The sequence below is a fragment of the Siniperca chuatsi genome, linkage group LG15, assembly GCF_020085105.1.
Source record: "Siniperca chuatsi isolate FFG_IHB_CAS linkage group LG15, ASM2008510v1, whole genome shotgun sequence".
In the NCBI taxonomy this organism is placed as follows: Eukaryota; Metazoa; Chordata; class Actinopteri; order Centrarchiformes; family Sinipercidae; genus Siniperca; species Siniperca chuatsi.
Genome location: NC_058056.1, coordinates 25,316,947 through 25,339,589, shown reverse-complemented (window position 1 = coordinate 25,339,589; position 22,643 = coordinate 25,316,947). Strand labels below are relative to the sequence as shown.

General features: G+C 37.8%; 1 protein-coding gene across 6 annotated transcripts in view; it reads left to right on the top strand.

Moving 5' to 3' along the window:
* The window catches only part of letm1 (leucine zipper-EF-hand containing transmembrane protein 1), a 32,304-nt gene extending 10,753 nt beyond the window's left edge, over window positions 1–21,551 (top strand). Inside the window, exons 4-16 of one of the 6 annotated variants that reach the window (XM_044165851.1) lie at window positions 100–243; window positions 680–817; window positions 1,264–1,467; window positions 1,685–1,804; window positions 2,395–2,526; window positions 3,174–3,332; window positions 3,882–4,010; window positions 4,680–4,712; window positions 5,857–5,991; window positions 6,217–6,410; window positions 7,761–7,793; window positions 8,692–8,848; window positions 9,359–21,551. In XM_044165851.1, coding sequence (XP_044021786.1) covers window positions 100–243; window positions 680–817; window positions 1,264–1,467; window positions 1,685–1,804; window positions 2,395–2,526; window positions 3,174–3,332; window positions 3,882–4,010; window positions 4,680–4,712; window positions 5,857–5,991; window positions 6,217–6,410; window positions 7,761–7,793; window positions 8,692–8,848; window positions 9,359–9,505 — 1,725 coding nt within the window. In that variant the 3' untranslated portion in view covers window positions 9,506–21,551. The remainder of the gene's footprint in view (window positions 1–99; window positions 244–679; window positions 818–1,263; window positions 1,468–1,684; window positions 1,805–2,394; window positions 2,527–3,173; window positions 3,333–3,881; window positions 4,011–4,679; window positions 4,713–5,856; window positions 5,992–6,216; window positions 6,411–7,760; window positions 7,794–8,691; window positions 8,849–9,358) is intronic. The other 5 variants (XM_044165852.1, XM_044165855.1, XM_044165853.1 and 2 more) reach the window with 5 other exon arrangements.
* The last annotated feature ends 1,092 nt before the right edge of the window (window positions 21,552–22,643 follow it).

The window sequence follows — 22,643 nt, the reverse complement described above, 5'->3', positions numbered from 1 at the left end:
CACTTTGAGCTGCATTTCTTGTATGAAAGGTGCAATACAAATACATTTTAATATCATTATTTCAATTCTAATTCCAGTTTTTCCAAACCTTCTTCCTAGTTCCTCAGAACATGTGCAGACGTCTTCAGACTTCTTCCCTTCCTGGTGTTCATCATTGTCCCTTTCATGGAGTTCCTGCTTCCTGTAGCTCTGAAACTCTTCCCCAACATGCTGCCGTCCACCTTCGAGACACAGTCAAAGAAGGTAATCAAAGCTGGACATTTTGTTTGGACTGAAGCTGCATGATACAGACAAGATGCACAAGATCAATTTTAGGGATTATTTTGCTAGCTGTTGTAGTTGCAATTCAAAATTGTAGTCTAGTTTTAGGTCTACATGGTATGACAATGTGGTTTGAGACACAGTAGCTCAACTAAGACTGCAACTAACGTTTATTTTCATCATCGATTAATCTGCCGATTATTTTCTCGATTAATGGGTTAATCGTTTTGTTCAGCTCAAGGTGATTTATTGAAATTTCTTGTTTTATTTATTGACAGTATATTAGAGATATATTTCTTTAATTTCATCCCATTTCATCACATAGTTTATAACATTCTTAAAAACAGAATGCTCAACAAAATTATGAAGAATGGGGAATCATTTTTACATCACATAGAATTTGTAACGTTGTTTTTAGGAGGAGAGGTTGAAAACGGAGCTGAGAGTCAAACTGGAGATGGCCAAGTTCTTGCAGGACACCATCGAGGAGATCGCTCTGCGGAACAAGGCTGCTCAGGGCAATGTGACGGAGGAGTTCTCCACCTTCTTCCAGAAGGTTGGTGTCAGTGTTCACGGAGACAGGGCATCATGAAATCAGTGAAAACAGGCTCAGTATTGCCCTCTGGTTGTGGAAACAATTAAATGTCTCTGGTTGGTGTATTGTACATTAAATAGTATACGCTATATACTATTAAGTAAATAATAAAAATTAGTAGATTGATAGTTGAGTTTATTTCACACAGTTACAAGTAAAGCTGCAATCAGCCACTGTCCTGTTAACTTAAATGCTTTTAAGTTTCAATTCAATATTTACTGTGGGTGAGAAGTGACCATATGAAAACACAATGTGGGCAAATAGAGTGAAACTAGGGCTCTCAGTTAAAGAATCTGTTTCAGGTTTTAAAAACAGATATATTTTTGCATGAAAATCTGGACTGCTTTAGCTTTCAGACCTCCTTTGTCAAAAATGATTTACAAGCCATGACTTTTTCATCTTTATAGATACGGAATTCTGGGGAACGTCCCAGTAATGAGCAGATCATAAAATTCTCCAAACTGTTCGAGGATGAGCTGACTCTGGACAACCTGACCCGACCTCAGCTGGTGGCTCTCTGCCGTCTCCTGGAGCTCCAGTCCATCGGGACCAACAACTTCCTCCGCTTCCAGCTCATCATGAAGCTGAGGACCATCCGTGCAGATGACAAGGTATGAACCTCTGTGGTAAAGTTCTAGTAGATATCCTCTTGAGTAAAATCAGAAATTGGTCAGAGGTAATACATACAGCACTTGTAGCTAAACATTACTTGCAATTTAACTTTCTCTTTACATTTTATTTTAAATGTTTACATTTTTTGACACAATTGAAATGGAAGGTAGTTGATCATTAGAAGCTCTGTGTGAACTCTGTGCTCTGCTCATCCAGCTGATAGCAGAGGAAGGGGTGAAGAGTCTGAATGTGAACGAGGTGCAGGCAGCCTGTCGCGTCAGAGGCATGAGATCTCTCGGAGTCACAGAAGAACGACTGAGAGAGCAACTCAGCCAGGTAACAACAGCAAACAGAGATGGAGGATATTTTCAGGATTTAACTCTTTAACTCTCTGGCACACATACATCCATTTTTCTTCAGTTACAGAACTTAAATGTTATAATGTTACTGCCTTAAGATAACCAATTTGTGCACTGTAATTTGTGTCACTGTAAAATGACATTGACATGGTTTGACTGACTTTATGAAAGAGGATATTGATATTTTTTACATAATCTTCTGTGTCTGTTTTTAATATCTTAAAATTTGGCCATTTTAATGACTTATAAAGGATATGCTTCATTAAACAAATGAAAAAATAAAGTGCACATGCAAACTCTAATTTAATCCCTTTGTGGTCAGAGAGGAATATCCATATCTGCAGTGGATTATGTTAATTGCAATATCTGAAGCCACAACACCTGAAAACTGAAACATTTTCTATTCTTTGATTCATCTTCTTCTATTCTCTCATTCACACAGGTTATGTATACTCAAACGATAAGCTTACGGAAGTTACTTACAGAGATTTGAAATAGTCTTACTGTTGTCCATGTTAGATCACATATTTGTCATAACCTCTTTCATGTTATATTGGGCTCTTGTAGTGGCTGGAGCTGCATCTGAACCAGCAGATCCCCACGTCCTTGTTGCTGCTGTCTCGAGCCATGTACCTACCCGACACCCTTTCCCCCGCCGACCAGCTGAAGACAACACTGCAGACGCTGCCTGAGATGGTGGTATGTTAAGAGGCCAGAGCTGGGATGTGTAACTTCACTGTAGTCTTGTTTGCCATGGTGAAATGATAATACGTAGTTTGATGAGGTTTTACAAAATGTTTCTGTTAATTTACAGATAAAGAAGATATAAAGAAAGATATAAAAGTTACTGTAAACAGTATTTAAAAAGTAAATAAGCTGCTTAGCTTCCTTGCTCAGCTGTGGGCACTTAAAGGTCCAGTGTGTAACATTTAAGAGGAACTATTGACAATATTCATGAGTATGTTTTCATTAGTTTGTAATCACCTGAAAATAAGAATCGTGGTGTTTTCATTACCTTAGAATAAGCCCTTTATATCTACAGAGGGAGCAGGTCCCCTTCCACGGATGTTGCACCGCCATGTTTCTACCGTAGCCCAGAACAGACAAACCAAACACTGGCTCTAGATAGGGTCTTTTGTGAGTTTCGCGGCCACCGTAGTTTCTCCTACACGCTTGGAAGAGGAGGGGTGATGCGAGCGGTATTCACATGGTTGCAAACTGCAATTTCAACACTAGATGCCACTAAAGTCTACACACTGCTCCTTTTAAGGTTTAGTTTGTGGTTATTTTAATTAAAGTAGATATATTGTATACTATTCTGCTCTACCCTACTCTCTCCTCTCCAGACAAAGGAGGCCCAGTTGATGGTGGCAGAGATGGAGCTCTCCAAAGTGGACAATAAGACCAAGGTGGAGGCCACACTACAGGAGGAGGCGGCCATACGCCAGGACAACAAGGACAGGGAGATGGAGAGGTTGGCAGACGCTGCAGAGAAAGCTGCCAGGGTAACAACTCTGATCACTTGATTTCATTGTTCAAGAAAATACTTAAGTTCTTTTGACAAAAATTTGTCAGAAATATTTGATATAGGTACCCACGCATGACCTGAACACGATTTTGAGTACTAATAGCAAAATGAAAATACCTGTTTTCACTGAGTGCAATCTTGACACTAACAGACATATAAGAACTTGGTCTAAATAAAATACAGAAAATTTCACAAAATTCTGACAGTAGATCAGGAAATGTCTGATGAAAGAATAATAAAAACCAAAGTGAGCTGTGCCAAGTTTTGGTACTTGACAGTTTTTGATACTTGAGGACTGCATATTGTTGTCTGTACTTTAATAGTGTTTTGGTGCGATACCCAACCCTACACACCTGTTTCCATGCCAGCTCATGAGGTGTTTATTTGTGAACATTTTTAGCTAAATGCATGAGGAGCATGTCTGTTACCCTACAGATTATAAGGCTGACTTCTTTCACTTTCATTACTTAGTTTATCTGTTGTTCTTGGTGTGCTTGATCAGTTGCCCCATCACTGTCTCCTACAGGAGGGTGAGTTGGAGCTTGAAGCAGAGAGGGTGAAGAGCAGCCACGCAGATGCAGAGCTGGCTAAAGCTGACATGGCTGCTCATTCAGAGATACTGAGGGATACAGCACCTGTCATAGAAGGAATCAAGGTAATGTCTCTAAATATACAGTCTATGAGGTCAGTAGATTTTTGTTAAATGATGCTTACAATTGTTTTTACATTTAGTTGCAGTTTGGACATGGAAGTTATAGTTTCTGCTAAAACTCTAAAGTACTCTATATACTCTATAATACGTTGCATTTTTATGTACCAATATTTTTATGTACCAATATTTTAAAGAAATTATTAAAACAACAAACATTGTCCTGTCTAAAGCTGCAGATAGTATCAGAGATATGTACTTTGCATTTCAATAAATATATGTACCATGTTGAATACAATATGTCATCATACATTTGAGTTCATTTTTTATTTTTCTAATTAATTTTATTATTTCTTTTTACTGAGATCACCCAAATCAGTCCTAGGCATTAGTAAACATAATATCTTTATGGGGTTAAGAGGTCATTAACTTTTTAACTAACTTACCAAATCATTTTTTAACAGAAACTAAATTTATGTCAGAGGATTTTATTGTAACCCTTTCTCCAATGGTAATACTAACCGTTGACCAGCACAAAACATTAATGTTTGATATTTAGTGTGGACACACTTTCTGTTTCTTATTTACTGATTATTACCCAGACTGTAATTCATTTGTCACTCACTTGTTGCTACCTTTTAATTTGATCACTTCTGCATCTTCTGTACCACACAGTTTGAACAGTGGCAGACATTTCTGCGCTTCCAGGTTAGGTTCAATGATGTCTCCTCCCAAATGACCCTCACATCCATACCAGTTTATCCCTGCACGCACACTATCTGGTCTTTCTCTGAGTGGACCCAGATTGATGGGTTAAATAGTACTTGCATATAATTCTGGCATTTGTTTGAACTATTTCAGACTTCCATTTGAGCTTAGGTTCAGTAGTGAGGACATATTCTGAATTACAGGGAATAACCCCTAAATGTAAGGTTTTATTTGTGTGATGAGATGAATGTTGACATCAGCCTGCAGAAGAAAATTAAGTGAAGGTAAACCACAAATGCTCATATTCAGCTTTGTGTGTTCTTAAGTGGGATGAAAAACAGACAAGGTAAATTATAGCAAAGAGTGCAGACACATCACAGACAAGTTACAAGGTCAGGAATCAAATTATATTTTCTTGTTTTGACTAGAATCAGATGTTTTTGACCATTTAAGCCTAAAATATAGGCATGTATTTTTTTTTTTAGAATAAAACAAATTGTAGTGTGGACAAACCATGGTAGTCATGGTCAACATTTACCATAATTTCCTTGCTTATTGTAAAAACTCCCACTCTGAAATGGTGAAAGAAATGCTAAATATGATTTGCAAATTCTGTTTGGCCCACATCTATATGTATTTCTCCTTCTCTTTTCCTTGTCAATCCTTCCAGACAATGTCACTGTCCGAGTTGAACCTTTCCCTCTCTAACTAACAGCTTTTGTAGTTCCGCAGAGTTCTCTTCAGCATGTGGTAATGTGCTTTTGGGTTATGGGGAGTATCCCAGTGTCCTCTAGAGCTTCCTTCTTTCACCCATGTTGTGTGTTTGGGGTTGTTCTCTTATGTGGGTTTATATTAAATGCACATGTGGTACTTGTTAAGTGAATGCACTTTTTGACCTACTTCTTAAGGTAACTGGAGTGTATAGTGACATACATCCATTTTGGAGGGAAAATATGACCATAAGCTGCTGTGTTTATCATTCAGTATCTCAAAAGTCATCTTTAAAGCCGTTTTAATTTAGTCTGCTTCAAAGGACATATTGTATGTTTTAAAAGGACAAAGTAACAAAGGTTTTTATCCAAGTAGTGGATATCATTTCCGACATTTAGGAGCAAATTTCTTCAATGGTATGTTTATGTTCCAGGGTGAGGAGATCACCAAAGAAGAGATTGACCTATTGAGTGATGCATGCTCAAAGCTGAAGGAGCAGAAGAGGCTGTTGACTCTGGAGAAAGAAGAGCTTGAAGAACTGAAGGATGATGTCCAGGAATACAATGAGGTGCCTGTCTTAGACTTGTAATTATTGCAGAGAGACAAGAGTTAAGAGTTATTGCCATTCAAATCAATGCTTTCAGAGTTTTAAGAGTATTTTGTCTCAAAACAGACAATGTGTGATATGTGCTTCTGTAGCTTGCGTTGTGTGTAAATGCAAATGGTTGCTTTGTATGTGAGCGCGTGTGTGTTTGCGTGTTGTGTTTCACTTGTGTATTCATGTGTTTTCTAGGATTTGGAAGAGATAAAGAAGGAGCTTTCTAAGACCGGCCAAGAAAAGGCGCTAGAGGAGTCAAAGGCGAGCCAGCGTCTGTCTAAGAGAGTAAACCGTATGATTGGTCGCATCGACAAGATCATCCTGGAGCTGGAGAAGGACAAGGTCATCCTGGATGGACAGATGGACAGTGGGACCACCCCACCTGTCGGGTAAGAGCTGTTATTTTAACTACTACACTGCTGTCTCTGGTGGCTCAGAATAGTAAATGAAGGGTTTCATTCCAAGTTGCTACTGTACATCCATTTTGTAATAAATGTTTAAAGTATAGGGCTTGCAATATTCTATATTTTTTATATTGTCAAGACCAAAACAATCAATAGGATAGTTCATCTCTCAATACCTTTCGACTTCCCTGCCCTGTCTGAGGCGCTCAGCCGTAATATAAGCACATTTGTTTCTACTGGTAATGCAAACCTTGAAAGTTGGGCACTGTAGTTTTTAGCAAACGTAACTTACGTAACTTAAACACGACTAAATGGTGCATTTGTTGGGGACTATTTTCAGCGATGGATTAATTCACATTTGGTGCTGTAGTGAGTATTTGGGGCAGCAGGACGGTGTGTGTGGGACTGACTCAAAATAAACTACAGCGTGTGTGTTTATGGTAATGAAGGAACATGTCACCCAGTGCAACAGTGTGGCTCACTGATGTGTTTTTGGACAACAATGGAGCTCTATGGCACAGAGGGATAAAAAATATCAGGCTTTGATACACACACAATACTTATTTGTAGATACATTCATTGTTGTTTTGGTCTTTGTATGGGATGTGTTGACCATAACAAAAATATAGCACCTATATCACCATTATCCTTTAATGTTGAACATTTCAAAATAACAAACCAGTATTTACACTAATGTGTCACTTTACTATAGAGAACAGAGATTAAAAAAAATCCACACTGAGAGAACGAAAATCTCTGCTCTGCTGTCTCTCATGGCTTTGCACCATTTCACAGGCTGTGTGTCTGTCAAGGACATGGAGCTTTTGAAAGTGAATGATGCAAAGGCAACTTTTTGATGGAGGGGGCAGTCTTTATTAGCACAACTGAAAGAGGTCTCTTGTCAGGAAAACAAACACAGGCCTTTGTACAAACAACCAATGTTGTTGCCTATCTGGTGAAAAGAGTCTCATAATTCAGTTGTTTACTACTAGTGTAGATGGTCATGTATGAGCCGCTGCAGTGCTTTATGATTTCTCTTAAAATGTTGACTTTGTATCACTTTCTTTGGCTCTCATGACATTGTAAAATATTATTATATGTCTTGTTTTTTAGCAGTGATCAGTTTTTATACTGGATTTTTTGTGACTATCATCATCATTGTCATCATCATCATCATTGTCATCATCATTACTTTCATTGTAAAATGGTGGTGGAGATAAAACAAGGAACAAAAGGTTTCCCAGAAAAAACCCCATATACTGTTAGTTATCAAGCTATGGCATTTATTAGTTTACAATTGTAAGACCAAATCCTAATGTATGTAAAATTTTGCAGATTATTCTTTACTAAACATAGTGATGCCACAAGGTAAGCTGAACTGTGGTAAACTGCCATTTGCTTGCTTGTCAAATGCTAACATTGCATCATGGTTGTCAACCGTCAGCTGCTGAAATTGTGCTGTAAAAGGATCAACAAGCTTCCATTTCTGTCCCTACACCAAAGTGCTGCCCACTGGTTGCTGTGTACCCATTTTAATAAACAATTTATCTTCCTTAATGAATGAAATCAGATTGAATACAAAGATCTAACTTAAACCGCTTGATTTGAAAGATTTAAGACAGTCCAAACTGTATTTGTATAGCTTTTGTTAGGGACGTATGACCCTTACTGAAGATTAACTGATTTAAAAAATGCACTATACAATATTTTTATATAAAAATAACAATTGTGTTTAAAATGGCTAAATTCATCCTTTTTGCTGCCATTTCTGAGTCGCCTGTATTTAAAGTTGCCCAGAGCAGCTTTAAACTCTATATTTATCAAGTCAAGCCAGTTTTATTTATATAGCCCAATATCACAAATCAGCCTCAGGGGCCTTTACCATCTGTACCACACCCTCTGTCCTTAGACCCTCGACTCGGATACGGAAAAACTCTTTAATTTTTTACTCTTTAGTTTAAACCCTTTTTAAAAGGGGAAAGAATGGAAGAAACCTCAGAAAGAGCAGCAGAGGAGGGATCCCTCTCTCAGGACGGACAAACATGTAATAGAAGTCATGTGAGCAGACATCTATTACATGTCTGTCCGTCAGCATGAATTAACCTTGAGGTAATTTTGACCAAAATTTAACCTGCCGTGAATAGAAATTAAACTTGAAAATCAGTGTGATTGGTGTGATCTGGGAACCTCGAATGCAGCATGTTGACCTCAGACTTCTCCACCACCTTTTCATTACATTTCGTTACATACCGTTTCCTGTATGCAGTCTGTTCTACACCTTCAGGGAGAACCTCATCAGCATTGACGAGCTGATCGGCGTCATGCGGCAGATCCAGAACATTCCAGAGCACAAGCTGCAGAGCATCGCAGAGGCTCTCGACGACAACAAGGACGGGAAGATTGACATTGACGACGTCATCAAAGTACGTTGACAGGATGACAGAAAATGAGAAATACTTCCTTGATTTTTCATTTAGTAGTTTTTTTAATTATCAGATAAAATGCTCTTTCTGAGTTTTGTTTTAAAGAGAAAAAGGTGTTTAAAAAAAGGTTTCTTAACATCACTTCACTTTATTGACCACAGTCGGTATACTTTGCCAGTGCCAAAATACTATGCCATAACAACATACTTGTAATTTATTTAGTCGGTGTGTTTCTCTTACTGGTTTGAAGTGGGTGTGGCTCAGTTGGAAAAAGGGATTCAGCACCATTTGAATCAAATCTGATCAAAAACACACCCATATAATCCTAATGAAGCAGATTAGCTGAGTGTTAAACAGTAAATATTACCTGTGAATGTTTTCTTTTCAAGACTTAACTTGATTCTTGCTTATTTAGCCATGAATTTCTTAATGTTTATATAGAAATATTTAAGATCTGAAACCAAGTTTTTAGGGGCTTTAATTAATTCCTTTTGTCTTGCATTATCTCAGGTGGTGGAACTGATCGACAAGGAGGACGTCGACATCTCCACCTCTCAGGTGGCTGACATCATGGTGATGCTGCAGAAGGAGGAGAAGCTGATAGAGAAGGAAAAGGCCAAAGAGAAGGCTGAAAAGGCAGCCACACTCAACAGCTAACTCATTTTCCACAAAGACACATAGCACTTGTAAAAAATGACCACTGAGAAGTTTGTTGACTGGTACCCGGTCACAGAAAACTCCAGACACCAGATCGTTCTGGACAAGTCGAGAGAGTCACGAGGTAACAGCTGCCTTCTCAAAATATAATTTCGACATTAACTGAGAAAACAAATAGAAGGCATATTGCCTTTTAACACACACAAAATCAAATAGAAACTTAAATTGCCATTATACGTTGATACAGGGAACACAGTGACATGAAAGTGACATTAAGAGTTAGCAAAGAATAAAAATTGATCAAAAATGTTTGGAAAATATATTAGGAGATTTATTGTTTAAAGTTTGAGGTGAACCGTCTTGCCTTTCATTTCATTCATGTCATCATCTCAGAGAAATGAGAGATCATTTCTGGACTTTGCACAGTAAAAACCATTGTCATCACCATCATTACACTCAGTTAGATTTTGTTTATCCATCATACTCCCATATTGTAAAGTAAGCTGTAATTTTTTGTGAATTGTACTTGGCAGGGTAGCTTTTTGCCAGCTAGAGGATGTTTAAATGGTGGCTGCAAGCAAATATATAATTACACAGAAGATAGAAATTAATTAAAAAACATCACATTCTGTGTGTGAGTTTAAAGAGTTGAATTAAAAAATGCTATACATTAATTCTACAAATAAAAAAATCATAGCTTTGAGTTCATCATTCCCACTATAATGGAAGTAAAGGGAGAATTCATACTGTAGAAGTGTTAAAATTACTGTACTGTAAATTAATTTTGTACTTATTACATAATAAGCTTTTGTCTCATTTTAGCACAGCTCTTCATATCTGTTCTTGTTGTGTTCAATAGATGTCTGTAAAATGCCAAAGCTGCACTGTGGCACATTTAATTACACCTTCTGATTATTCCTAAAATCAACAAACAAGTCAGTTAAAGGGACCGTTCACCTCAAAATCAAAAATACATGTGAGCAGCAACTGTGTTGAGTTTTTCAAATGTAATTTTTTTGGTGCTTTGAGCACCACAAGCTGAGTGTCATATAGTTCCATTATATTCCAAAAAGGCAGACATCTCTACGGCCGATATCTCCAAAACTCGGCAACTCACACCAAAACAATCTAGGTGGATAAAAAGCACTACAGGTAAGAGGAAAAATATTTTAGATTTTGGGGTGAACTGTCCCTTTAAGACCGACTGATATTTATGAGCAGTGTCGAGCATAATCAGTATAGGGACGCTGAAACAGCACACCAATCAAATATTGGTCAGTTGTTGCTGTGACAAGTGGTAGTTTAATTTGTTAGTTCAGTTGTTTGGAGGTTTTCTGGTCAGAGGGTGAAAGTGGCTTCTTGTGAATGTTAAGTAGATTATTTTGTGCATGAGTAGTGTGATAACCGTGGTAATGTTGACCCCCACAGTTGAATGCAAAGTGGCCTTCTCTTGACACAGATATTATGGATCGTATGCTGTTGTATATTTATTTTTGAGTGTTTTAAGAAGATGTTAGAGCTCTTGATATTCTTCTCACTTGATGTAATTTAGTTTTGGGCTGAAGAAGTCTGAATGAATTCAGTTGCAGATCAGGTTGTTTGAGGCACATTCTGATTCCTCAGTTTTGTTTTATTTGCAATGTAGCGGCGATGAATCTGTGTGGGTTGTAAACAAGGACGAAGTGATGATTTCAGATAATATTCGAGTCAAATACTGACCATTACATTCATCTCGCTGCCTGTTGGCATTTGTTCAACTGTGTTCACACTGCAAGAAGCTTGGCCATTGTGTTTTGTGTGTACTCTGACAACATATTCCAATTAGGGCTGCAACTAATGATTATTTTGATTTGATTATATTATCTTTGGGTTTAATTTAGAAGATTAAGACAAGTGGAAGAGAAAATTTTCTATCAATTGATTAATCGATTAATTTCAGCACTAATATCGACCAATCAGAAATGTGATCGCTCACAGGATTATTGATCGTTCACACATCAGCACAGTTTGCCAGGTTGCTCACCTCTAAAGGAAATAAACAGACTTCTGTTGAGTTGCTTGTGATGTTGCTTGCAGTGTGAACCCACGGTAAAGGGTTGATCCACCTTTACCTTTGGATTGAATATCGGTTAGTTTGTGGTCAGTCATCTCTCAGTTATTCTTCCACGGTAACCAGAGAAGAGCTCAGGTGTGAACGCAGAAGACAAAGTGGTACTTGAGATAATGCTGAGTGGATGACTCTCCATTTAATCCCTTCCCGGAATCCGCTGTCATACGTGTGGATGATTAAGACGTTGTTCGCCTTCCATCAAGCACTGTCCCAGTTCAGACCCAGCACTGCCTGATAGGGCGAGGGCTCTGCTTCGCCTGGGACCAGTCAGACTGATGGGTGCAGGGTAAATACTCGCCCCATACATGGGCCAAAGCCAGCTCTGCTGGAGGGTTGTGTTTAGGTTAGAGACGATCCGGCGGGACATGGCATGCTCTCTCCCGCATAAATCAGCAGTCAGTGTAAACATGTCACAGGAACGTTGTGACAACCTCTCGATTACACTTGGCAGGAGAGAGTAGTGTTTATGTCCCCGCGCCTGACAGGTCAGGCTCAGGGGAGCGCTGTGTACATTAGCAGCACTGCCACTGTTTCTAGGCATGGAGGGGCCAAAGGTCAGAGGGGGTTAATGTATGACAGTGACATATACCAGGGTATGTAAAGCTGATGGAGATCAATACTTAAGATTCCTGCGTAGAAAGGGTTGAAATGAACAGAATTTGAATTTAAAGGCCACTGTGTTGACGTAGAGGGTTCCAGGAAAAAGATGCAGGCAAGGTGCTGCACAGTCACTCAATTGTAGTAGAATACTTCTACGTATACCTTTTACCTGCCGATGTGTGGCAACTGAGGAGAAATTGATTGTTTCTGTGATATTTCTCCAGAGTTGTAAACACTGTGCAGTGTTTGGCCATTTTAGTAACCTTCAAACGCACTGATCTTCAGCTCAGTCCGGTAGAGCTGAAACGATTAGTCGAATAGCCAGTTAAGATAATTTCAAGCAAGAATGCAATAAATTGACTAGTTTCACCTTCACAAAAAGAAGAAAATAATTGGAACATTGATTGATAATGAAAAGTTAGTTTCTGGATCGTATTTCATCTCACAGGTACCTGAAACAGCACGGCCCTTGCATTTCTTTGATGCAGTGCTGTTTTAAAAGGACATAAAATAGAGAAAAGCAACAAAACCTCGTATTCCAGAAGTTGGACCTAGCGATTGTTTGTCATTTTTGCTCGATGAAAGACTTCAACAATTTAATAGTTATCAAAATTGTCATTGATTGATTTTAATTTTAATTTAACCAATTATCAGAAATGTTGTATTCTCACACATTGTGCTACTGCAGGCCTGCGCAATCATTTCATGCACTATTCATTGTGATGAATATATTTCAGCTGTACAGTTAACGATATGACATGACATGTCATATTTCCCACATTCTACCAGGATATAATTATGATGCGTGAAAACCTGTCAAACCTTCAAATGCATTCAAGAAATCCTGGAAAAAATAATTCCATTTTGAAATGGAGAATATGTAGGAACCCTGATATGAATATCAGCAGAATAGCACATGCCTGTCACTGAATACAGACTACAAACAAAACCAATATGTTTGCTTATATTTCCAAAACACACATCTCTTGTTCAAAAAGCCCCAAAACAAAGGTTTCTGCAGCCGTGCATGGTAGTTTGTGATGACATGTTTATGTGCGTCCTCGTCTTTGGCTGCAGTAGGAGGAGTTGAGCAGAGTTCACAGCTCACCGCTGGCAGCAGTTGCACCGTTGCACTGTATTGTTTAAGCTGCTGTCTTTAAATAAAATAAAAAAAAAACCTACCTAAGGGAGGAGGAAAGGAGAGAAACAGTTGGCAGCAGACAGCGAGTTTAAATCAGTCGTTTTTCATTGTAAACCAAGTCCAGTAGCCAAGAGTTGTTTTCTGCCTTGCTCTTTTTCTTGACACTTGACATTTTAGGCTAGTTAGAAGAAGTAATGGCTGATTTCAGCTTGCTGTCGTAATGCTTTGACTGCTTTCCGTTGAGTATTGCCACTGTGTAAATGCACTATTCATTTTTGATACAGCAGGTGTGTGTTAATGTCTGGACTCAGGGTGTGTTCAGTCTGATGTGGTTTGAGCAGCTTCAGTACCAGCAGGGAGATGAAGTTAGTGTGTTGTGATCTACGATACAAACCGTCCTAAAAGATTCCTGTTGAGTTTGAGGAGACAAGTTGTAGATGTTGTGTACTAGAAGAACAAATATTTAAAAGCAATAAGTCATTTATGCAACATGTATCTTTTTGAATTTTGTTTTTCTGCCTTTTTGAGGCTGAACAAGCGTGTTTAATTTGTTTAAAGCATTGTAATATATGTAATTTAGAAAAGAAATGGAGTCCTCATGCTATCAGCAAGAAAAAGGATGCTATAACTAAAAAGCAAAGAAAGCAATGTGTGGATTCTGCTTCTCTTCTTGATTTCAGGCTGATATTCTGCTTATTTGGGAGTTGATGCACTTGTAGTTGATTATTGTATGGACCTTTCTGAGGACTGATGTACCCACTTTTCCCCCCTTTTTTAAAAAGTATTTTGCACTAGCCCTTTTTGTAGAATATATAAAAATATGAGTTTTCTCTTGAGGTGGAAGTAGGAAGAACTGTTGAGCAGAGAATAAGGCAGCTGGAGACTAAAAGCAGGATCAGCAGTGTTTTTAAAGTTAAGGAAATAAGATGTGGAGTCAGAGTCTGTCTGCTTCTACAGATACAGACCTAAAGCAGCAGCTCAGACCTCTCTCAGGTTCATACGCAGGTCTGCAAACTGAAAATGAAATAGGTGTAGAAAACTACATTTAACTGCATTTTAAATAATAGTGCAGCCACCATCTTTTTAGAAAGGAAACTTGTTGTTCTAAAGGTGTGTTCAGGCAGAAAGCGAAGCAAATTTTCGCCCGGGTCTTGGACCTTTTGTGTTTATTCGCCCCCAAACAGCAAATGTACTGCACCAACTGTAAAGACACTAGCTGCAAGCTAGCTAGCAACTGACGCAGCGACCGTGTGTGTGTGTGTGTGTGTGTGTGTTCATCTCAGCCTCTGACTGATCTCAGAACTCACCAGAAACTATGGCTCTTTCTGTTTCTCTCAGATTCATAAAACTGTGGTATACGCAAAAATCTCTTCTCAGTTTGAAAGGTGAGGTGACATGTTGCAGTATAATCTCGTACCTGGTTACATTTAGTTTTTACAATTTGAAATGACAAAAAATATTAGTCTTTGAATCAATATAAAATATAGCCCAATGGACTTTTCGTTTTGAGATAATTGTCAAGTTCTTTATTTATTTATTTATTTATTTATTTGATCAAATCTTCCCTAAGTTTTTAATTCATCAAGAAATGACCGGGTACTGGATTTGATTTTAGTTGAACCTAAATCTCAAATGTATCAAAAGCATCAGTTTTCTTTTTTTTAACACGAATCAAGTGTTCATGTAAAGAAATATCATTTACAACAATCATAAGTGTTGAATAAATTATGGATGATCCTGGATTCTTTTTTGTTTGACTTTCTTTCCTGTTTTACATCTCATATTTCCCGTCACTCATCACTTCCACACAGCCATTTTAGGTTGTGTGTGTCATCTCTAAAGCCTTCCATGCAGCCATTTTTATTTATTTCTCGTCCCAAACCCTCATTCCTGAGTCCTTACCAGCCTCACCACACTCGCCACCACTCCCCACAGAGCCTCCGTCCTCTGCCGCTGGAATGCAACCAGACTTATTTTTCCAGCGACAGTTTTAACGTCTGTGTGTAAGTGGTTATTTTAACAGACTAAAGCAGGATACACAAACGCATAAAATATCAGATTTTTAACCCTTTATGTGCACTGATCTTCCTGTGCGAATCATGGAAACAAAGTTAACTGGCAAAGACTTTGTAATGAGGAGCTTAAATGTCTTCTCGTTTGGTTTTCAAAGTGTAGTTTTATCCATCATGAAGCTGAAAACAAATCTGATCTTATCTTATTGGTCAAGTAGAAAGCAGACTCACTTGACCTCTAATATTTCTGTCATTATGCCTTAAAGTGGAGTTGAATGATCCACTGACTTTGTAGATCTCTGATAGCTCAAGAGTTCATGGGTTATGATATAGCTGATGGTTTTTTTTTTTTTAAATGTCAGAGCCAATGGAAGTAAAAACAAAATCTAAGTTATTATTTTTTTTTTTTCTTAACAGATTTTCCAAAACAGTAGGTTTGTATATCCATTCGAGTAAAATCCAAACTCCTTAGGTGCTTTGTCCAGAGAGAATTGGATTCATAAAACTAGATATTAAAATGATACTATTTACCTCTCACAGCCATCGTGAGGTCACCAATGTAGATACACTTTTTAGTGCAGCCTTAAAAAATTTGAAATAACCTGATAATGGGCTGTTTTCTCAGTCTGTTACATTTCTAGTGAAAATTAAACCCACTCATGTAGAATTTTGTGGCAAAATTTAAGCACCCAACAGAGGTCTAAAATCACGTAGACCTGAACTTGCTGAAAGCTGCAGACACCCTGTAATAGATGGCGTTTTCCCACTCTGCTCCTGCTCCCTGTTTCCATCCTTCAACACGTCTGCAGAGAATAAAAGATATTTGCACCTTAGTCAATTCACTGGGGGTGTCAGGGGTTTGTCTGGGCTGCCTGTCAGGATGGTGAAGTGTGTCTGTAATCAGCTCACAGTGACACAAGGCCTGCAGCCTCTAAACGAAGAGGCACGTTGATCTCAGGAAGTGCGAGCTGTCTGCTTCAGGGAGTTTTTGAGGTACGATATTCTAATGAGGAGGTGTTGATTACAGAGGAGGGAGAAAAAAAAGGCCTCATGAGTGGCTTCAAAAACACAAAGAGATTATTGCTATCTTGTGTGTGCATTTTGTAATTGGTTTCATGTAGAAATGAATCCCATTTATTTTTTAGACTAAAAATGATCATTTATGTGTGTATGATGCCAGAGGTCAGCTGCCTTCAGCATTATTGTGAGTCTGTGAGATAAAATGTTGGTGGTGCATTTGTGTCTCATTCAATTTTAGTGATTTTGTTTTTTAAAGATTTCAAATGTGAAGGTTGGAAATAAATTTGCACTGGAAATCAAATCCCAGTCTTTACCCCCGAAACTGAATTGTTGCTGGCGCTGTAGCGAAAGGTTTTTGAAACTGGATTTATAGATTTTTAGTAGATAGGAATTTGGGATCAAAGGTTCAGAGGTACTTGACTACACAGAAAACCTACCTATTTTCGAGCAGCACGTCACTGTAGGAGGCTAATGGCATCGTGTGTGAATTTCAGATATGTACAATGTTTGCACAGTATGTGGTCTGTAAATATAAGTATAGAGGTATTATTGTATATAAAGATCAAAAGTGTGATGTTTTTGAAGTTATTTAGAAATGAATTCCTTGTTTTCACATACAGAATTCTGCAAATCTAAATGTAGCCGATGGGTTTAGGGTATATCTGGTTGAAAATCAAGGCTCTCACAAGAATTTTAGGAACACTGAGGTCATGAGTCTGAGGGGCCTTTTGTCCCAGAATTTCCCTTTATTTCCCTTTTTCCCATTATGTAATAAAACAAAACATGATCCAGACGGCGTTATGTCCCTTTCAAAACATATTTGCGGATGAAAATAAGTTGTAAATAAATGTAATTTCTAGGGGACAGGGTTGGTTTGCCATCACTCCGTACTGTCAACAACAAATCCTACAAAATCCCATCAAAATAATCCTTTAATAAAACTTGTAACTTTAAGTTGTTGAAAGTAAACTGCATCTCTGGTCTTTGCTACGATCCCTGAATTACCACAAAGTAAATCAGAACACATGACCTCAGTGAGAGCGTTTACATGCACAGTAGTATTCCAGTTTTAAGTCTTATCATGCTTTGGATCATATTAAGGATATGATGTTTTTTTATGGAACATAAACCTGTTTATTCTTATCCCTGTTAACAAGAATCAAGTGTTATTCAGGCACTGGTGCTGGTGTGTCTTTGACTCCTCCACATCCAGCTAGATAGTTACTTCATGCCAGTCACCTCTGGCTGCCTGGACTCTGCTGCTCTCACCAGTCAGCTGGATTTGGTTTCTATATCTGATCACGTGTAATGGAAAACAGGAGAATCTTCTGCATTGTCAGTGCCAGACATTAACCTTCATTTCAGCGTGTAGGGCCTCTTTACATGGTTTATCATAAGAATTTTTGTTTTACTGACAAACTAGAGTTGAGGACACACCTGCGCACATGAGGAGAATGAACCCTGGCCTGTATTTATCAAACTGCTAAAAGTGAAATTTTGGACTTAAGTGAAAGATAAACGTAAGAATCCTTCAGTTTTACACTTCAGTGTTACAAAAAAAAGCTATTTGTCAAGTTTTTATTGACCTAAAATGCTCTTTAATGTACAAGCTGCAGATGCGAGCTCACACATTATGAGTTTTTGGAATTCCTCTACAGTTTATTTATTATTGGTCATGATAAACAATATGCAATCTGAAGTAAAATGTAATTTTCAGAGTAGGTCAGTTTTATTTTTGCAGCTACTGCTTTCTTGTGAGCTGTTGTCTAAACAGCAGTTTGCTTTGTCTTTTGTTTCCATTTCAGCCTTTTCATTTCCTACTTTTTCATCCCTGTTTTTAAAAAATATTATATATCATGAATATATAGATTTGTGTTCATTTTTACTGGAGATATTAAGGATTTTATTAATTATATATATATATATAAAAAAATATGAAATGAACTTTTTCTAAAAATCCAAATAATAATAAGCTTTTTGACTCCTAAACTGGCTTTTTGTGTAAGTGTAATTCTGTTAAGTTTGATATATATGGGCCCTGAATAAGATGTGCAACACACAACCCAGATACTCCAAAAACCCTGTTATAACCTGGGATACTAGTGTGCATGTAAACACAGTTGCCGGTGGCTACGGCCTTCATGAGAATGACGAAACGTAAGTCACTCTGACTAACTTAGTCAAAAAACTAAAAAATTAAAGTGATTCTCAATCCAGATTAAGTGGACACTTGAAACAGCAGATGGATCATTTTAAGGTCCTAACTGCTTTATAAACTGTATGCAGGCCTTCGTTTAAAGTACAGTCTTAATGTAAATATGTTAAGGGTGTCTCCTTGTGCAGCAGTAAGTACCATCGCTGACTGCATGCTGAAGAAGAACGAATCATTTATTGGGTTGCATGCCAGTTTACAGATCCAAATGTTCTATCAGTGTAACCTTGACTACAATACCTGAGTCATTTTCCTGCTGTGTTGGACCTCTGCTGCTGCTGCTGCTGCTGAGAAACAGCTTCCACTGTATATTTCAGTGTGGGGACTCTCCTCACAGCTCCTGTGTTGATCTTGTTGCTGTAAAGTTTTCTCAAATATGTAAACTGACTGGACCAGCCCGCTTCACTCAGACTCTGAGGATAAAACACTTGGGCACACACCGGTTCTTCATGCACTGTTAAAACTCTAGAAGAAGAGGAAGAAGTGGTTTCGACACACAGCTGATGTCTTTCAGCTGACATGCCGTCTCATCACAGGTGCTTCATGCGTATGTACTGTAACATTGTTCTTCTTCTCTGGGTTTCCCACAACTGTCTTATTTCATCTGGAAGTCCAGTGTTTCCTTTATGGTTTTCTGTAACATCAGTGCCTGGGGATCATTGTAATACTGGCTCCTCATCCGTCCCTGTTTTTGTTCTCATTTATAGTTACTGGGCTTAAAACAAGTTGTTCTTCGGGTCTTTTATTGTTGTAAACACATTAATTGTTAACATCTTGTTTGGGTCACAAAAGCAGATTGTGGTTTCTGTTAATTTCTCATTTTCTCCAGAGCAGGAATGATGTTTTTTGTGTGTTCTGAGGGCGAAATATCATTTTAGATGTTATGATTTCATAACTAGAAATGAGGGCATTTAATACCATGAAATAACTTTATGATCTCCTACTCTGTTGGTCATCAACATTATGTTTGTCAAGCCTGAAGATAAACTTTGAAGTTATTTTACTGCTGTTTAGACCGAAGCCAGTAAAAAAAAACAAGAAAGGGGGGGAAAAAAAGTGTGTTAAAATACAATATTATGATTTCTTGAAATAATTAGGACACAGTTGTTTTCCCACTCAACTTTCTTGGAAACAAAGCTTTTGAACAAACAATTATCATTTTACATTTGAGACTTTTTTTTACATTGGGTGCAGCAGAAAAAAAGAAGGCAGGGAAATTTTATTTGTCACCTTTCATACACAGAGGCAATTCATAGTGTCTGAAGAAATGCATCAGAACAAGATTTATAAACAATCAAATGGCAAATAATAATTAATTTGAATATAATAAAAAAAAAAAAGAGAGAAGCAAGAGGGGCAAATCTGCAGTGTCAAGAGAAATTTAGCTGTAAAGCTCTTAGTTAAACTCGTGTTTTCACACCATCGCTCTGACGTTTAACCTTCAATTAGAACAACTGACTGTTGTTGTTCTGTGGGTGAACTTTGGGTTTAAATCTTGCAGTGTGCAGAGCCAAACAAAAAGCCTTACATCTGGAAACAGTATCACTCACTGCTGCCTTCAGTGCCTCTGCTGCTGTACATTCAAGGAAAACTATTTTTTACCTTTATTTTGTTCCGTTTATATTGTTTAGTCTTGATATTTAGTTTAATTTCAGTCAGTTGTCAGACTGTATTATCTTATTTTAAGCTGTATTAATTGATCTGTTGGCCACATTGGAGCAGCGGAACAAGCTGTAAACACAACACTGACATACAACACTCTTATAAAGTTGTTATTGTGAAGCAAACCGTTGCCTATTTGCCATCCAGCAGACATGGAGCAACACATTTTGGTTGTCCAAATGTCCAAAATTCATTCTCCTTTTTGTTCTGTTTTTGGTCTCCACCAACTCCTGAGAAAAATATCTGGCTTTTTAGCAGCTAGATGCTGCATTATGTTCACCAGCTAGTCTGAAAACAGCTGCCTGCTTCTGCTTAAAGTGCTGTTAATGAGAGCGGAGTTTGGCCATAAAACCAAAACAATGAATGAAAATAGACTAAAAAGCTCTGTAGAGCTGGGTTAGGTTATAATCATCTGTGGGTTAGTCACTCTGCTGTGGAAACAGCTACAGATAAACTGAATATAAAGAGGCTGAACCACGTTGGTGCTAATTGATCATGTAACACCTGCCAGTTATTAAAGTGTCTCTGTGATGGTTGGAAATGGAACACAATTTGTTAATTTAAGAAATCTCCCCTTAATTACATCTTAAGGGCTTTGCAATAATGCAATACTAACACTGATTAATAATGTAAAAGCTCATAAAGATGCAAAGAATGTACATCATTATTATTTTCAAATTATTTGTGGTATAATAAGTTACTCTAACGACATGATGTTATAACATCATCTGAATTGTTTCATTTGACGGTTTTATCACATTTTCAAGTTGCTGCATTATCCTGTAGTTATTACGCTGCTTCAGGCTTCATCAGTTCAGGTTTTCTGGGATTGTAGATCAAAGCCATGTGAAAGATTTATGGTCAGTGCTGTTCTTCCATCAGTCTCGACAGCTGAATGTTCTGTCACATTACAGGCTTCATGCACCACTTTACAAAGCCCGGAAAGGACATGTAGGAGTGTAAGGAATATGGAGTATGGTCGTAGTAGAAGTAGAAAAGTATTCTCGAACATCAATGTAAATCTTCACAAAGATGTAGGAGTTTATGAAAAAAAGAAAATGATCTCTGTTTAGGGTGAAAACTGTTTACCACTGATAGTGCAACCACACTGTTGTCTGCTTCAGTATAAACCGCACAGTGCTGTCTGTCTGCTCTGCTTACTAGTCTGATGTAAATCTGCTTTGCTCCTAATCGAAGGAGAACTGAACACACTGGAGACATCTGGATTGTTCAGAAGCTGCTGTGATTCATATCGCTTGAAACAAACTGCAATAAATCTCTCAACACAGCTTCTCTCTGTGATTCTGTCTTTTCCAGTAGCTGTCTAATAATCTCTTACAATTTTTTGCTGTTGAAGAAGCACAAATCACATCCTTCAGGTTATTGGTGTGTGCAATCTGGCCACTAGATGGCAGTGTGTGACTGTTTTGATAGTCTAGAGGAATAAATGCTCTCAGCGTCAAACTGTGACTTCTTGTTCTTGTGAGTGACGAATGAGCAGACCAAAGTCAGCAGCATAGCAAGTGAAAGAAATGAAAATTAAGGAAACAGTTTGTCCCCACACATTTGGAGCTTCAGGTCAGGTCGAAGGGGTTTTACCGTTTCAGGGAAGTTGGTAATCACAGAAAAAGAAAAACTAATTGACAATATCAATGTGATTGTGTAAGTTTTTTGGTCTCATTACATTTCCTTGTAGGGAAACTCCACCTAACCTGGCATCTCAGCAGGGAAAACAAACCATAAAAAGTGTTTTCAAAGGCTTCATGAAACTGAGCTGAATTCAAACTGGATCTCCTTAATGAGTCGTTAACTTGTCATTTATGGGTAAATTAGCAAAATGCACATTGTTTTCCTTGTTTAAAAATGCCACAGTGATTCTGGATATACTAAATAAAGTGCAGGCAGACTGGGATTTGTACAAAGAGAGAGAGTTGTCTGGAAGAAGTACTCAGATCCTTTACTTAAAGAAACCCACCACATAAAAGTAAAAAGTCTTGAAATCGAAATTGTGGAGAGTGGTCCCTGTTTTTGTGTTAGTGCATCAATAATGGAAATCCAAACAATTGACATGTAAAATGACATAATAAAAAAAATGGTCATACAATCATACTTGTCTATCACAATTTGTATTTTGTAGCATTTATAGATGTAGATTTGGATCCAGATGCAGATTCAAACTGTCACTATATGGCCAAAAGTATGTGGACACGACACACATACGTTTGTGTACTTTTGGTCTTAGGCTATTTTTCATGGTTTGGGTCCCATTACTTCCAAATAAGGGAAATCGTATTGTTACAGCAAAAAAACGAATACAGTATTTTAGGCAATAATGTTCTTCTCAACTTTGTGGCAACAGTTTGTGTTTTGCCCTGTTTCAA